The sequence below is a fragment of the Volvox carteri genome (assembly GCF_000143455.1).
Source record: "Volvox carteri f. nagariensis unplaced genomic scaffold VOLCAscaffold_3, whole genome shotgun sequence".
Taxonomy (NCBI): domain Eukaryota; kingdom Viridiplantae; phylum Chlorophyta; class Chlorophyceae; order Chlamydomonadales; family Volvocaceae; genus Volvox; species Volvox carteri.
This window is the reverse complement of record NW_003307546.1, coordinates 142,878-159,684: the sequence shown is the minus strand read 5'-3', so window position 1 is coordinate 159,684 and position 16,807 is coordinate 142,878. Positions and strand designations below refer to the sequence as shown.

At 58.8% G+C, this 16,807-nt stretch overlaps 3 protein-coding genes across 3 annotated transcripts in view; 1 reads left to right on the top strand and 2 right to left on the bottom strand.

Moving 5' to 3' along the window:
• The window catches only part of VOLCADRAFT_86525 (uncharacterized protein), a gene marked incomplete at both ends in the record, with an annotated part of 9,867 nt that extends 4,292 nt beyond the window's left edge, over positions 1-5,575 (bottom strand). Inside the window, 9 exons of the mRNA XM_002946297.1 lie at positions 221-406; positions 937-1,077; positions 1,365-1,502; positions 2,153-2,323; positions 2,835-2,936; positions 3,551-3,751; positions 4,829-4,960; positions 5,154-5,330; positions 5,513-5,575. Coding sequence (XP_002946343.1) covers positions 221-406; positions 937-1,077; positions 1,365-1,502; positions 2,153-2,323; positions 2,835-2,936; positions 3,551-3,751; positions 4,829-4,960; positions 5,154-5,330; positions 5,513-5,575 — 1,311 coding nt within the window. The remainder of the gene's footprint in view (positions 1-220; positions 407-936; positions 1,078-1,364; positions 1,503-2,152; positions 2,324-2,834; positions 2,937-3,550; positions 3,752-4,828; positions 4,961-5,153; positions 5,331-5,512) is intronic.
• A 924-nt stretch (positions 5,576-6,499) lies between these two features.
• On the top strand, positions 6,500-10,560 carry VOLCADRAFT_115914 (uncharacterized protein; the record flags this gene model as incomplete). Its single annotated transcript, XM_002946467.1, has 7 exons — positions 6,500-6,800; positions 7,127-7,247; positions 7,632-7,745; positions 8,141-8,332; positions 8,500-8,708; positions 9,192-9,454; positions 10,231-10,560. The coding sequence occupies 7 exons, from the start codon at positions 6,500-6,502 to the stop codon at positions 10,558-10,560; spliced, it is 1,530 nt and encodes a 509-aa protein (XP_002946513.1).
• A 582-nt stretch (positions 10,561-11,142) lies between these two features.
• VOLCADRAFT_120271 (uncharacterized protein) lies at positions 11,143-15,581 on the bottom strand (the record flags this gene model as incomplete). The annotated part of the gene is made up of 9 exons (XM_002946296.1): positions 11,143-11,191; positions 11,646-11,902; positions 12,577-12,750; positions 13,191-13,403; positions 13,625-13,775; positions 14,243-14,370; positions 14,534-14,596; positions 15,290-15,417; positions 15,482-15,581. 9 exons carry the CDS (start codon positions 15,579-15,581, stop codon positions 11,143-11,145), a joined length of 1,263 nt encoding a protein of 420 aa, XP_002946342.1.
• Between the last annotated feature and the right edge of the window lie 1,226 nt (positions 15,582-16,807).

Genomic DNA, 16,807 nt, shown 5'->3' with positions numbered 1-16,807 from the left:
AAGCCGCGAGGAAAGGGGTCGGGAAACAACGGAAACGAGGGAGCTGTAATGAGATCCGAAGAGTCCCTGGAGCTCTGCATCCCGGGGGAGCGTGTGCCTCGCGTCTTTTCTTATAACCCCCCCCCCTTCGTGCTCCCCTCGCCAGACGGACCCTCCCCTCCCGCCCCTTCGCCCTCCGTGACCCCCCCCCAACCTGGTCCCTCGGTCCCCAAGCCCCCACCCCCGCCTGCCCCTCCATCCCCCTACTTGCCTTGAAGTCCGTGACCTCCTTTCCCGTGGCGGGGTCCGTCTTGGTCCCCACCACCTCGCCGAACGGCACCACCACCTCCCCAAGCAGCGTGTCGCTCCAGCCCACATCCACCTCGTACACGGACAGCCGCAGGACGTCGTTCTCGAGAGAGTCAACCTGCAGCCGGCCGGACAGGGCCGGGCAGGGGAGGAGCCGTTTGCAAGGAAGTCAGAAATGAACTGCTGCCGGCGTCCAAGTTCCTCCAGGGGAGGGGGGGAAGAGGGGGATGAAGTAAAAACGCCACAGAAATGGCATGGGGATGAGGAAGGGCATCGGGAGCTCCGTAAAGAGGTGTGGATGCCATTTTCCTTCAACTCAGGTCAGCTTACGGTACCTTTTGCTCTTCGCCGCCTTTACACTGAGACTTTTAGAATACTACAAACGAGTTTTCCTGCTTTCGCATCGCATTTTTATTTTAATCTTGGCGGCTAGGTGGGTAGCTCCCCGCAATCTTCATGACTACATCACCGCGGAGATTCCTCCTTCCCAGGTCGCGACTGGTTAGTTACGTTACACTTACTTCTGGCTTCGTATCCTAGTCTATCCTTGGCATCAGCTTCACTCGTTCACGTGGTCCGGGCCCCCTATCCCCTCCCCCAACACTTTCCCCCTATCCCCTCCCCACCAACCCCCCTCCCCAGCCTCACAATGAGCGCAAACTCTTCGTTGTATTCGGGGCTCTTGTTGTTGTCCACAGTCCTGGTCTGCTGGTACCGGCCCTTGCGGACCTCCAGCTTGCAGTACATGTCGTCACCGCCCTTGATGTTCTCCAACTTTTTAACTGTCACCTATATGTGCATGTGTGTGTGTGTGTGGGGGGGGGGGGGCAACATACCCGGGGGGGGGTAAAGCGGGGAAATCGTGTTGGCAGTCATCAAGCGCCGGACCAGGGGGGCCGGGCATTACATACCAACATACCTACATAGCTACATACTCCTAGATAGAAACACACATACATTCGCCAGGATGACTTTTTGGCCTATATATTCCTCGAGCACCCCCCCCTTCGCATATACATACATACATGACATTACATACATACACATACACTCTCCCTGCGCGGCCCCTCCCCCACCTTGACGGCGCCCACGGGGGGATCGGGCAGTCCGAACTTGGGCATGATGGGGAAGGAGAGGGCGTTGGGCAGCACCACGCCCAGCCCCGGAACCAGCGGCTTGTTCAGCAGGGGCAGGGTGACGGGCTCCAAAACCACCTGACACGGATCAGGAGGGAAACCATGTGCGGGAAAATCAGAAGTGAACTGCCGACGTGGGGCGGAAAGGCACTCGGGGGCCACCGCCGGGTGCGGGGGACCACCAGCCAGCTGACGAGGTGAACAACGACGAGGGCCCTTACAACGGGCCATTGTGTGATACATCGTTTGGTGGTGTGTGTGTGGGGGGGGAAAGAGGGCGCCGGGGGATGATGGAGGAGGGCGGCAACAGCCCCAACTTACGGGATTTGAACACATGACGAGTGGGGGGGCTTGCTGCTGCTGCTGTGTTGTGTGTATATGTATGTATGTATGCATGTACGGGTCCCAGACTACCCCTCCAAGAGGCCCTCTTGCACAGTCCAGTAAGGCCCGTTGTGTGGTGTGGTGTGGTGTGTTGGGAGGTTGGCGCTCGCGTTGCTCAGACGCGCACGAGCCAGTCGAGATCCACTGTCACAACTACAAAACCGAGAAGAGGGGAACTGACAGCCCCTCAGGGCACCGGAAGTTTAAAAACCACGGAAAGGCCCTCCCCTCCCCTCCCTGTTCTCCCTTACGGTCTCAGCTCCCCCGCTGCACTGCGCCCTCCGTAACCCCCTCCACCCCTCCTCTTAAACCCTACCCACCCCCCTCTTAAGACACTCCCTTACTTTAAGGGCCGCATGTACGATTTGAGGTATGAACGGCAGCGCCATGATGTCGACTCCCTTGATCAGCTGCAAGGAGAAGTCCACCACGGGCACTCGCAGCAACGACACACTCACGCCGCCAAGGCACGGAAACTTCTCCACCAGCGGCCGGATGAGCACCCGGACGTCGGCCTAGGAGGGAGGGAGGGAGGGAGGCAGGGAGGGAGGAGTGGGTGCGAGGAGTGGGTGTGGTAAGCGGGGCCCCCATGGGGGGGGGAGGGGAAGGGGGGGTGAACAAACGTGTGAGGAGCAGCATACGTCACGTGTATCTCTGTGCGCATCTCTGTGGAAATGTCAAATGCAATAAGTATAAAGAAAACACAGCAGCATGTGCCGCAAAGCACTAGTTGGTCTGAGCGCAACGCATTGGGAATTGTGGGGTGAGGGCCGGCCCGGGTAAAAGGTGGTTGTGTGAAGTGTTGAGACTGTAAAACATGGAGCCGCCGGGTTGAGGGAAATCGGAGCATCAGGTGAGTTACGGGGGAACGGGTCTCGGGTGGAGACGGGGCCCGGGGGTCGGGGGGTGCCACTGCTCCCACCTCCGGGCGGGACCTCCCCCCGATGCCAGCGCCACCCACAAAATCATATTGGCTAACCCCTCCTCTTTCGCCTTTTCCCCCAAGACACCCACCCACCCACCCACCCACCCCACCCCAAGCTCGCACACCTTGAAGCTGATGTTGGACAGCTGCAGAGGCACAATGAGCCGCAGCCGCCCGAACCGCAGGATCACGTGCACATCGAACTGCGGCGGGGGAGAGGAAGGGGGGGAGATCCAGGGGAGAGGGGAGAAAGGAGAAACACAGGTGGGCCGGGGAGAAGACGGTGTCGGATCCGGATTTGAGTACTGGAGAGGCTGCAAAATGGTGGGGCGAAAACGAATCATCACCTCCATTGAAGGGCAGTACGATCCCCCCTCGGACGGGTGTGTATAGCCCCCAACTTCCCCCCTCTCGCCCCCTCTCTGCCCGCGAGGTCCCACCTGTTTATGGCCAAACATCACGAGCGCATATGTGCCTATACACCCTTAAAGCTGGTGAACGGGCCTGGAGCTCCACAGAACGGTTGCGACAACAGGCTTGACAGCCACCCACCCACAAGTATGTAGCTCTAATAGTTGCCCTCGCGTGTTCCCGCACCTACCCGCTCCCCCCCCCACCCGCTCCCCCCCCCACCCGTACATCACATAGCTCTTAGCTCCACCAGCAGCACTTGGCGGCTTTGGGGCATCTTTAGAGAACGCCAGTCGGCACCTGAGGTGGTGATTCCCCCTGGGGGACTTTGCCGCGCGGGGCACCCCCATTTCCCCTCCCCCCCACCCACCCACTCTCGCCCCCCTCAATTCCCCCCTCCTCCCACCTTGGCCTCACTCCCCCATATGAGCGACGTCTCCAGCAGCACCTCGTCGTCCGCAGTGGGCACCACCCTCATCCCGCCCAGTCGGGGGGCCACCTGGCCCACGGTGAAGACCTTGTCCGCCAAGAAGGGGTTCTTCTTGGTGTCCACCTTGCCGTGCCGCAGACTGTTCGGACCCAAGAAGATGTCCTCAACGAACGCATACTGGGGTGGGGGGGGGAGGTGTTGGGGTGGGGGGCGATGTTGTAAAGGAGGCGGTGGAGGGGATGTGGGTGGCGGGTAGCTTGGGCGAATGGGGCGGTATGTAGAGGTTAGAGCGTCTGGCCCCCCCTTCCGATGTCAACATCTCCGTGTACCAACATCTTCATTAGCAGCTAGCTATTCACTGGACCACTTCGTTACTGGACGGCTTGTCTTGGGAGGAAACTATGAAACAGATAGCTAAAACCTTAGAGGACGACTTGTAATATTCTCCTGCATGTAGTGACTAAAGCCTGTATGTATGTATGTATGTATGTATGTATGTATGTATGTATGTATGTATGTATGTATGTATGTATGTATGTATGTATGTATGTATGTATGTATGTATGTATGTATGTGTGTATTTCTCGCGGTTCAACTCAGTTCAACACATACACAGACGAACGGCCCCTTCCAATGATGGACTAATTCGGCGGTGGTTCCCGTTGGGGTTTTTACGGTTAGGTGTTCCTGGCCAGTGTCAGGCCCGGATCGATGTGTAACAAAGACGCACACACACACACAAACCTTGCAAGTTCAGACCGTCCTTGCTAATTTCATCCTCGCGCCTCAGTTCATTAAAACATGCATCCACATACATACATACACACATACATACACACATACATACATACATACACACATACATATAGGCAGGTGGCTGGCAGAAGTTAAGGCCTGACTTCTGCTCCCCGAGGTTCCGGGTTCAAATCCACCTGCCGACCCCTCGGTGTGTGAGGGGTGATAAATTGGGAGGTGGGCCCCCATCTTGTGGACGATGTAGGACGTGATTATAGCGATTTGCGAGCTGACAAGGAACTGAGTTGTCGCGCCCTTGATCCGCTAGATTTGTTTTGATGCTGGTGGTGAGTTGCTGAACCCAACAAATACATTCTGTAGTCGGATGGGGTGAATGGATTAGGGTGCCCCTCTCGCAGGGGAGAGCAGGGAACTGCCTCGGGAAAGGGGGCCGCTGGTGAAGCTATACCACCCTGTAACAACATCATACATACACACATACATATATACGTGGCCTACCTTGTCAAACACTTGTGCCTTGAGTTGCGGGTAAAGGACCGCGTTGTACATGTCCCCCTGGACTACGAGATCCATGATGGCCTTGGTCAGGGTGGGCCATACGGTGGCCAGTAGGCGGTTAATCATGGACACCTGAAGGTTAGCAGTTGGTAGTTGCACATTTCCACGGGGAGGGGGCGATGCGGGATGAAATACGGGTGTGAGAACAAAACGGAGAGCGAGGTGCGAGTCAGGGCGGGCTGGGGCAGGTGGATAACAGCTTATTTGGCCGTCTCAAACCGACGAGAAGCGAGAGGTGGAAACCGGCAGCAATCGTGGATCTTACCCGTTCATAGTCGGGGTCTGTGACCCAGGGCTCGAGCAGCGGCAGAGCGTCGCGATACGTGGTCCTGACGAGCAGGCCCGGGTCCGGTGCCGGGATTTTGTGGTCATGGTCAACCTCCTCGCGTAGGATGCGGTAGCTTGTTGGCTTGATGAAAGTTGAGTATAAGTAAGGTCCGAGCTGCGAGGTGGAAACAGAGGAGGCTTTGCAACGCTGCCAGGCTGTCGAAAGCCGCACAAAAACGACACCATGTAGCCCGGACTTCCAGCAGGACAATGTGAAATATGCCCCGAGCCAATTAGGAGAGATAAGTAGCAATTCATGTAGTTTGGGGAAACAGCCCAGCAGCCACGCAAACGTACCGACAGGCCCGCCAGGGTGCCGATACCCGTCGCGATAGACGCGCCGATAAATGGAAAGACCATGGCGCTATTATTATAAAATAGCAATCCTAGTAGCCCAGATTTGAGTCCAGGAAGATGAGACAAGGGCCAGTTACTGCCTCTGTCTACTTGCGAGCAGAAAACAGGACGTGAGGAGCTGCCCTATGTTTTGGACAGGCAGGCTGCACGTCTCTGCGTTAACTTCGCGTTGCAGTTAGATCAAGTATTCATCAGAAACGGCAGTTTGTCGTCGGCATCCAGCATCGACGTACGGAAACCACGGCCAGAAGGGAAAGGACTGACGCTCAGAGGCTTTGCATTCAGATTATGAAACACAAACTCATGACAATCACTGCGCTTTCCATTTACCCGTCCAGGTGCACAGCAGATAGATGGAAGCAGCATGCGCTGTGGCACCGCTCATTTTGTGGAACCGTTGGAATTTATTTTTTTCTACTAACTTGTCTCATTCTGAGGGGGACACTTGCATTAACATCCAAGCCGTACCCTCGGCTGTCATCGGACCAGCGCCCACGAAAGGAAAACCTCGCTGGTAATCCCAGACTTGTATGTATGATTTTGCGTCAATTACAAAGCCCTTTTTACACACTGCCTGCGGCCTGATCTTCCTAATCCTAGCCCTAACTGTCGCCGTTGGACACGTTTTGAAACCAAGGCCTGTTGGACACAGGAGAAAAAGCCAGAATTGGCATTTCCTTGGAGAGAAAGGCATTTGTGATTTATAAAATCGATCTCTGATTTTACAGCATTGCATATCACTCGAGGAGGTTTTGAAATGGCTAATAACTTCTCCTTGTGACAGCCACATCGACGGCCGCCCGCCGCCCGCCCCCTCCACAAATACAAACTCAAACATTCAGACCGGTCCAACTCTCTCCTTATCCCCCAAACCAGATGTCCACGCCCCCACGGCGCATCACCCTGACCGCCCTGGGCTGTTGAGCTATGCCTTCCTCCTCCGCACATCGCAGCTCCCGAAGCCATGGTCCTGGGCTTCCCAATGGGCCCTACGTGCGTTGTACCCACTATCCATCCCACTTCACCCCCTATCAACCGACTTCCCCGCTGGTGCACCTACCGCACCTTTACCGCCGCACCCTCGTGAGGGGAAATACAAAGGCAGCGCCGGTGGTGGCGGGAAGCCCGATGGGACCGCCCCAGGGCCCGGGGCCCCAGGTCCTGCGGCTGGGACCCCGGCCGAAGGCGACGGCAGCAGAAGCGGTCCGTTTCAAGAGGTGTACGGCGGGTAGGATGTGGGTAGCGGCGCGGCGGGTCCGTTGGCGGGTGCTTGCTACGACGCCTTCACGGAGGATGCCGTCGTCGAGGATGGACCTGGCAGGGGGATGATGACTCGGGCCAGCACCAGCCCCGGAGCCGCCAGCCGCAGCCGCAGCGCCGGCGGCGCCATACGAGCCGGTGATGTTGGTGGCCATGTATCCGCTTCCGCAACCTCCTCCTCGGAGGCCGCGGCCTCCTCAACGTTGGAGCAAGGGGCGCGGTCAGGGGAAGGGCAGGGGGCGAGGCAGCCCTCCCCTTCCTCCCCCTCCCCTTCCCCCTCCTCCCGCCCGCCAGTGTTCTACATCCCACCACTCACTGGCACGGAGCTACAAGCCAAACTGGACAACAAGTACGTACTTGCCGTATTATGTCGTGCCGTACTATACTCGTACTATGTTGTGTTGTGTCGTACCAGGTACGGCGTCGCACCTGGCGACGCGGATCGATAGTACTTCTGTAGGAGTAAGGGTTGCAGGGTTTGTCGCATCCTTGGTGCTTAGGTCTCTTGTCGAAGCTGTTACGGGACATGCAGAGGACCCTCTCCACATTCCGGTGATGACGGCGAGCCGCGCCGCGCCAGGGCCACCTCCCTGCTGCGCCGTCCTGCCATCCACCCAACCAACCCGGCCCGAAATACACATGCACACACCCACAGCTCCGCCGCGAAACCCTCCCCCCTCCCCATCATCCCGAGGTCGCCGCCAACAAGAGCGCCTACTGGTCAGCTCTGGTCTTTCCTTGGCAGCAGCTTCACTTGTTCGTGGTTTTCCTTCCCCCTCTCCCCCCCTGAGGACTGTAGGCCCTCCGCTCCTAGGTGGTGGTGTCCTCGTCGTACATCTTCCTGGTTCCGGTTGTGGGTCAACCTGGAGTCCGTACTGCCCTGGGCGTTCCCTTGCTTCGCCGACAACATGAGGTGGGGGAGAGGGGGGCGCCGCGGGGGGGGGGGGGTAGGTGGGTGGGAAAGGGTTCAGGGACCTATGTATGTATGTAAGTACGCCGATGCCCCCGGAGGTTCTGGGATCGAAACCTGTCAAGGTCGAAATCCTTCCGATGGTGGAAGGTAAGAGTGCCCGTAGTCGGTGGACGGTGGTGACCTGAGGTAAAGTTGACTTGCGAGCTGACCAGGAATGGAGTTGAGCCGCCGTTGACCCGGTGGTGGGTGCGGAACCTGAGCGATCCACTGAGAAGTTGGCTAGGGTGACTGGATGAGGGTGCCCCGAAATACCGGGGAAGGCAGGGTTTCAACGGGTAGCTGCCACGGGTGAAGATATGCCCCCCTGTCCCACACACCATGCACACACGCCGCAGACTTGTCCCCGGGTACCCGGGCGATTCGGGGGCCGTGTCACCGCCGGGTGTGGAGGTGCGGCTGGGTCCCACCTTGGAGTCCCCTCGCGGTGACCCGCGGGTCGCTGAGGGACCCTGGAGTTCCGTTGTACGGGAGCTACGGCAGAGGGGCTGGACGGACGAGCTACTGTACACACACGCGTACGATTGGAGGTGGGAAACAGCTGGCGGGCGCAGTCCGAGAGCCGGTTATTACCGGGAAAGAGGTTTATGGCGGGGTGCCGGCCGTGAAGCCGCCTTTGCTCCTCGTATCTTATACTCCCCTCCCCTCCCCTCGAGCTTCACTCGCTCGGGGTTCGTCTTTTCCCCTTTCTCCTCAGGCTGAGCCCCCCCGAGTGGTCTCGGGCGGGTGGCAGCTTCCAGCAGCTGCACCGGGACATCACCACCGCGGTGGCGGCCAGCGGGGGCCGGCGGGTGGTGCTGTTGGGCCTCAGTCTGGGGGCCAGCTACGCGGTCAGCTTCCTCACCTCCCCCCTCGTGGACCCGACGTGGCGGGAGAAGCACATCGGGCGGCTGGTCACCATGTCGGGTGAGGAGGGGCTGCGGGTGCCTGCCGCTGCGGGGGCGCTCTCCAACGCGGAAGGAGGAGCTGCCCATTGCGCTCTTGGCTTCCTTAGCCGCAGTAGCAGGCCCAGCCCCCCCGCGCGCGCGGGCGTGTGTGTATGTGTGTGTGTGTGTGTCTCTCCAGTTTGGGTGAAACACCTCCTACCCGCCCCTTCCCCTACCCCTGGCCCAGCACCAGCAGCAGCATCACACGAATGAACCCGCTATGGCTCCCTCTTTCCACTCCTCCACCTCTCCCTCTCTCTATCTCCCCCTCCCCTTCTCTCACCCCCTCCCTCTCCCAACCCCTCCCTCTCCCAACCCCTCCCTCCCTCTCTTCAACCACATACACACAGGTTCGGGCTCTTCGCTCCATTCCGGTATCGTGTCTCGCCATGGCCCACCCGGCCCCCTCACCCCTTCCCCCCCACCAACCGCCAACTTCCCCCGACCCCCCGACCCCCTCCAGGTGTCTGGACCGGCACTCCTCGCGCCACCTGGGACGTGCTATCGGGCCGTCTGGAGGGGCTGGAGGCGGTGTTGGACCGGGGGGCCGCCCTGCAGCTGCTGAGGGGGCTGCCCGCGCTGACCTGGGCCTTCCCCTCACCGCCTCCGGGTGTGGGGCCGGGGGAGGCGGGTGGACCAGCCGTCATCACCAACACGGCACGAGGGGGGAGGAGCTACGGGCCCGCACAGCTAGGCCAGGCGCTGGGGGACGCGGGGGCTGAGGAGGTGAGGTGCGGGTGTGAGGTGCGGGGACGGGAATGAAGGCAGTGAAGGTTGGGAAGGGGCTCCGAAGGCGACAGGAAGAAGGGACAGGACGACAAGGGATGAAGGGGGTGGAGGGGCACGTCGGGAAGGCGCGGTGAAACATCGCGTGAAAAAACTGAGGGAGACGGGGTGAGGCCAGATGGCGGGCCGGGAGGAGAAGGAGGGGGTGGGAGAGGGGGTGGGGGAGGGGCTGCAGCGGGGAACAGAATGGCGCGGCCGGCGGCATGAGGGCAGGTGGTAAGAGGGGGGAGGGGGGTTTTGCGGAGATCGCGGTTCAGGTGGCAAGTCAACCAAAGGGGAACCCCTTCAGTGTTCCCCGAATGTTTGTAAACTACATAACAACAAAGGAGAAGCAGGGAGGCAGCTAGAGATTACACACAGCGACAACATGCCGACACCATGTTGCGACCGGAGGAGCGCGAGCGCTATCCCACAACCCTTCGTGTGTTAGCGCACCGCCTGGGGGATCCCGATCTTGTCGTACATAGGGGATGTGGCAGCCTTGGTGGGACCCCTCTTTTGCCGCGGGGGGGGATGACTTCCCGCCTCCGTCGCGGCCCTTCATCTCACGCCGCCACCTAAACAACTTCCTTTTTTTAAACCTTTCAATTTTTTACACCTAACCTGCAACCTACTCCCCCCTTAAACCCTACATCGATACGGACATCTGCCCCTCCCATCGATACGGACATCTGCCCCTCCCGCCTTCCCCTTTCCTGGGCCACCGCCAATGCCAGACAGCAGCCTTCTGGGAGGCCGCGCTGCCGTACACCCTCACCTCGCCCCCCAACGTCCCCACGCACTGCTTCTATAGCTATGGTCTGCGATGTGCAGTACATGTAACGTACAACACTGCCGACTTCAGCGACACGCAACCTGCCGTACGGTACGACGATGGCGACGTGACGGTACCGCACGCCAGCCTTGCAGCATGCCGCGGCTGGGCAGTACGGCAGATGGCACCCGTACGCTCGTACAGCTACTTTGGGGTTGTCCATGGTATGCTAACGTCGGTGCCGGAAGCACTGCACGACATCGTGGAGGCAATAGCGAGTGAGGCGGCGTAGTAATTTAACAAACAGAATGTACGACTGTACGGCATATGGGTAGAATGAAGGTGGTCATAGGCAGTTGGTGGTCGGTAGGACAGTGGAGGAAAAGCGAGGCCTTGAGAATGTGGATATGTAATAGCATCTTGAGTTGCAGTACAAGCACATATACTGCCGTACACCTGGTCCAATATATAGATGCCGGTGCTAATTATATTACTATCCACCCTGAAACTACAGCTAATCTGGATAGAGCAAATGATTTAATTAAATCCAAGTTCAAAAGTCAGTAGAGGAGAGCGACGGATTCCCGTGTTGTTGTTGTTGTTAGTGGTGGTGCCGATGGTGGTGGACTGGCTGCAACTCTCTGCAGCTAACACTAGCAATATGTACGGGTATGTAGGGCCGGATATGGCACATGCCGAGGCGAGTTGTAGTGGAGATGGGCAGTGGAGATGTAGCTGGATGCACAAACAGACTGTGGGTCGTATCCTGCATGTGGAGTGCACCTCCACTGCGTTGCGCTGTTCAGGCTGTTCAGATGGGGGTCGACCGGAGCAGTACTGGCCGTTAGGGGCAATGTGCTGCAGTCGGGGCCCTCTATGCAGTGCAATACTCCCTGCTGCTGCAGATCGAAGTCGTGTTATAGCTGCGTGCAGCAGACAGAGGCAGAAGCCGAGGACGGAAACCTGCCGAACGCGAACACAGGCCAGCGCAGTCACAAACGTTCGGAACCTTGCAAACAAGCTCTGCTGCTTACACGGCCAAGGGAAATAACGGCTTGCCACCACGCGCAGCTCTCGCGCGTCCTCGCGCCAAACGACAAAAAGGCGTTGTTGAGGCCGTCAGTGCCCCCAAGCCCACATCAATCATAAAAATCCGGAACACTCCACCCCAGAGAAACCTGATCACCGGGTGCTTCGCGCCGAATAACAAAAGCCCTAACCGCACAGCAAAGCACCTCCCCAAGGTCGCGACCGTACTCGACTCAGTTACACTACCACACGAGGTGTCGTTTTGTCCGGCGGCGATCTCGAAGAACGAGCCTCTCCTCTCTCAGTCCTCTGCCTGCCGAGCGCTCGCTCGCTCGCCTGCTCGCTCACCCCTTCATCCCCGAGCTCTTGGCGCCTCTTCCTGCGGTCTGCACCGCGCCCCTGGTCAACAAGCTGTCCCCTTCCAGCGGGTCCTCGCTGAGCCCCCGCCGCGGCAGGCAACAGCACAGGTAGTCCCGCCATCCAGCCTTGTGTATTTGCCGACCTGCCTCGATTTGCAAACCCCCCGACGAAACCAAACCGCCGGCTCCCGAGTCACTGCCGTTGGGCCGAGCGCCGTACACTTGCAACCGAGGGCGACCCTCGCCCTGCAGCAGTACAGTACAAAGCCAAAGGGAGTTCTGGGTGGGTCGATGTTCCTTTTGATGGCCATCCTGTTTTGATGGTCCATCACATCGGGGGTAGAGGTGTGTGTGTGTGTGACGTGCGGGGGCGCAGGAGACGAGACTCTTCCCGGGGGATAGAAGCCGCGGCCGCCGCGGCCGCCGCCGCCGGGGGAGCAAAATATTAAACGCAACTCAAGCAGATACATAATCGCCTCGTGAGTAGGTATCATTCGCACAATCTCCCCGCCCCGCGGGGAAGGAGAAAAGGAAACTGCCCCCAAACCCCCACTCTACCATCGCCAGCATCCGCATCCCCGCAAAAACCATCCGCGAAGGTAGTCATTGAAAAGCCCAACCCCCAGGCTCAATGCCTACGGTGGTTCCTGAAACCCCGTAACCCCTTTCCCCCCACCTCCACGACCAAGCCACCAACCCACGTACACAACACTCACACACACACGCCGCATTCCGCCACTCCTTCCACAAAACTCCTCCTCGGCAGTCCGGGTAGTCCGGGCAGCAAGTCCGGTGTAGCGTGTCTTCCCGGGGAAGTGCAGGGGCTTCCCTGCCCCCTAGGGACCCACACTACCCATCCATCCACCCATACATAGAACCCCAACCCCCCGGACCACATCCGCCAGAAGCAAGCCCCGGACCTTAGATGCTCGTGAGCCGGCCTTGCCGCGCCGACGACCTCCCTCGCCTTCGCCGCCCCAGCGGTTGTCGCCGTCCTGCTCTCCGCCCTCTTCACCTCCTCCTCCTCCACCTCGGTCGCCGTACTCCTGTGCGCCCTCCTCGCCGCCTTGACCGGCGTACACGGATTCCGTATCCTGTCGGCAGAAGGCAGCGGCTATCGCGAAACGTCAGGCGGTGTGGCTGACAGGTAACCACGAGTGTGTGTGGGGGGAAATCTCTGTGTGACCTGACGTGACGTGACCTGACGTGGCGTAAATTTGTTCATAGTGCAAGGTGTGCAGCCGAGCCTCAGGCAGGAAAGGAAGCTACAAACCGCCCCCCCAGGACGTCCTGAAGTTGAAGAGCCGAATGGGGGTGCGAGCTGGCAAAGTGGTGTTTCAGCACACACACGCCATGAAACCTAGGTGTTATGCGCGAGGAGGAGGAAGAGGAAGAGGAGGAGGAAGAGGGGGAGGATCGGTACATACCCTCTGCCTTGCCACAGCACCAAATGAACCATAGAATCCGCACCGACATGGTAATATCCCCAACATGACAAACAACAATAACATGAACACCTTCCACATTTTTTCACCTCCGGGATGCCGTCCTCTCCGGGTGTTCGATTGCGGCGCCTCCGCCTGTGCTTCTTGCTTTTCCGCACTGGAATCGGATCGCCGTACTCGTCGTACTCCTCTACGCCGCCGCCGCCGCCGCTCGTGCTGGCGGCGCCGCCGCCGCCGCCACGGCGGCTGCGATGGGCGTGCGGCAGCGGCTCACCCGTCTCCGGGTCAAAGCCGGAAAGATCCTGTGAGTACGGCAACGTTGGGGGAGGCCGTCGCACAGCCCGGGGGGGGGGAGAATGGGCGCCATGGCGTCGTGCGTGCACCTGGTCACAATGGGCCCATCAAGCCATCATCCTGTCGCCTTGAATCAAATTCGTAATCCGCAAGTTCTCCCCTTTTCCATATTATAAAAAAGACGACAGAAGCCGACCAGGACTACCGAGGCGTGCAGGCTCCCACGCACCTGCTCGCCCTCTTGCTGCTCCTCGTGGTCCTCCCCCTGCTGGCTGTCCGCGTACAGGGACGCCCCGGTGACCTCCGTGAGCGCATCCGAGTCCACAGCCGAATTCCGCAGCCAAGTGGCCTTGATGGACACCTTGAGCTTGCCGCAGGGCCTGCCGTACGGCCAAGCGTGTACGACGATATTACGAATGCGATATTAGGACCGCACGCAGAATGATGTTTGAGGGCGAAGTATGTGCGGCAGCTGGGGTTTCACACTTCAATACAGATTCGTCTGAGACAAGAGCTGAAAGACATTCCGTTCTTCGATTCCGTGCAGTACACAGCCCCAGGGCCCCCGCTCTGCGCCCCTCTGGAGGGGCTCCCTCTCGCACCCACCCAGCCACACCACATGCAGACGAGCACTTGCAGACGGCGCAACAACTACGTGGCTATCCGGACGTCACTTCAGGACCCTAAAGTCCCCTGGTCAACCCAACAGCACCCCACGACCAGCGCTTCACCAACCCCACAGCGCCCCCCGGCCGGTTGACCAGCTCCAGTAAACCGCATAGGAAGCGAAACTTAAAAACCTTTCCCAGCAACCCATCCAGCCCGGTTTCGGAGCCGGTTGGCTCACTTGAGGTGCAGCAGCACCTCCTGCGGCTGCGCGTCCAGCGCCTCTGAGCAAAACTGCGCCAGGTTGACATGCACCTTGCCCACCGTCTTGCGCTTCTCCTCGCTGGGCTTGGACCCCGGCTTGACCGACTGCACGTTCGCGTCATCGACAGTACGAAATTGAGTTTTAGGTCGGGGGCCTCCAGGGCAGGGCAGGGCAGGGAGTTCGGGACGAGGAAGGAAGGGGAGGAACTGCGAGAACCGGAGGTCTGCGGAGAGGGAATGGTCCGTCAGCGTCACCACTGCGCCGTACCTGCACTTTGAAGGCGTAATCCTTGGGGAGCAGCTCTGTGTGCTCTTTGTACATTGTGGCTGTCTGGGGAAGAAGGGGACGGGGGCAAATGGGAGGGTGAAGGAGAGGGTGAAGAGAGACGCGAGGAGGGGATGAAAGGGAAGGGAGGAGGAGGGGAACAAAAAGGGAGGGGAGGAGGGGGAGGAGGTGAAAAAGGGGGAAACCCGGGGGGGAGGTCCTCATGTTCGGCGGTTGCAGGGAACTGTGCCCTCCTATTCAGAGAGGGAGGGTGGGAGAAGAGAGTCAGTGTGATTGCGGATGGCGTGAGGGACAGCAGGAGAAGGAGCATTAGAGGGGCAGTTACAGGCACAATGGCAGCACCAGCAAAGCAACTGCGTGTGCGCATGGCTTCCTCCATGCGGTCGGTATGAAGCTGTACCTTAGGTGGGTACTTATGTGCCCATGTGCTCATCCCTCACTAAACCCTCACTACATCAGACGAGGACCAGGGTCGCGAACTGCCATCAGCGCCAAGAGATCAAAAGGTGCAGCTGCATGCCAGGACGAGGCTAGGGCCTGGGGTGTCCAGCAAGCGCGCAAAGCCCGCGGGCGGCAAGGAGCTGCATGCCGAGATTGGGCGCAGAGGATGACATGGGGACTAGCAGGACTGTGCAAGTGCTTATGGTGACGCTAACGTTTCTCTGTCCCTCCCGGCGACCACGCTCAGGGCCCATCCTTGCTGTAACCCCTTTGATGCCGCTGGACTATACCCCTGACCTGACGGAGGTATTGCTTCCAGAAGACTGCGTGTGTGTTCGGATTGACAGCTTCCGCCTCTGTTACAAAGACCTTAGATCCACGCTCCCACGCAAACGAGCAGTGCGTCACGCCGTCAGGGAGGTCGCCTGCGATTTCATGAGCTTTGATGCGGCGACAGTGCAGACACAAGAGCGAAGTGCCAGGCCGCACCGCAAAGATATGGTATAACCTCCAGCTCGTAGCGCAAAGCCATCCGCCCTCGCGCTTTCTGGCCGATGTCCACAAAACGCCGGCCTATCGTCTTGGTCATTTTCACACATTCAGTCAGTTACTACAAGTACTTTAAACCGCAGCAGTGATGAGAAGCGGACCTCCCTAAAGTATCCTAAGCCACGAAATACAGATGTGACTGCCCAGAGACTAGAAAAGCGCCCTAGTATGCATGTTCGGAGAGGTAACTGGAAAGGGTCAACGCCGCACTATCCAGGCCTTCCATTCCTCAAACAGGAGCCTTCAAAATGGATAGCAGGAGCAGTGTTGTGCAGCGATCACGCCAAGCTAACAGTCAATTCATTACTTGTGGGCAGCCTTGCACAGGCCGTTAATGGGCGTCAAAGACAGACTGAATTAGTGGGTATTGGTCTTTTTGTAAATTTCAGCTGAAGCTTAAGACTAGGCAAGCCGGTAAAATAACTATCAACGACCCAGGCTAGTGTAAAACCAACAAGATATAAGGCAGTATTTGCATTTCATTCATAATGCTCGTTGAGAGATTTCAGATATGCATCCGCGGTTGTTACTCTCCCTTACACGCCAGGTCAGACATTCGTCAACATTCGAGAGGGGGGTCGCCAGGAAGTGCGGACCACGCAGTGCATATCTAAGGGGCAATGCATCCACCGAGAATCAATCTCACTTGGCAATCAAAAACCAATCGCTCACGGAGCAAACGGCCTACACATATGCAGTCCTCCTCACCACTGAACACTCAAACCCCCCTCCCCGGAAGCACACGAAAATCCCCCCTTCACTCAACAAAGCGGCCCTAGCATACATACATGAAAACATGACGGCATCGGCATGGACACCAGGATCTAGCTGTCCGTATCTGCCGCTACTGCTACCGCTCCCGGCGACAGGCACTTGGCCTGCGCCTTCCGCCTCCCCCCCGATCAAGTACCGATATACAGCGCTCTCCTGCATCTCAACTCATTCTCACATCCCCTTGTCACTATGATCTTCAGGCACCCGCCAGGCAACAGCTGGTAACGGGTCCTCAACACAACGTGAAACCTTCTCCACACGAAAACACACACACACATCCTGAACGCCGGATAAGGTGTGGAAAAGATACATGTGACTGTGACATCTCCTATGGCAGGACCCCATCAAGCCCATGCCCCAACCTTTAGCGAAGTGCCGTCCGCATATGTCGGCTCCGCTCCCTCCACCACGTCTGGAGACAGAACGGCCGGGAGTGGCAGCACCCATCCAACCGCCCCTGCAAGCAGGTGACCTATGATCATGGCACCCATC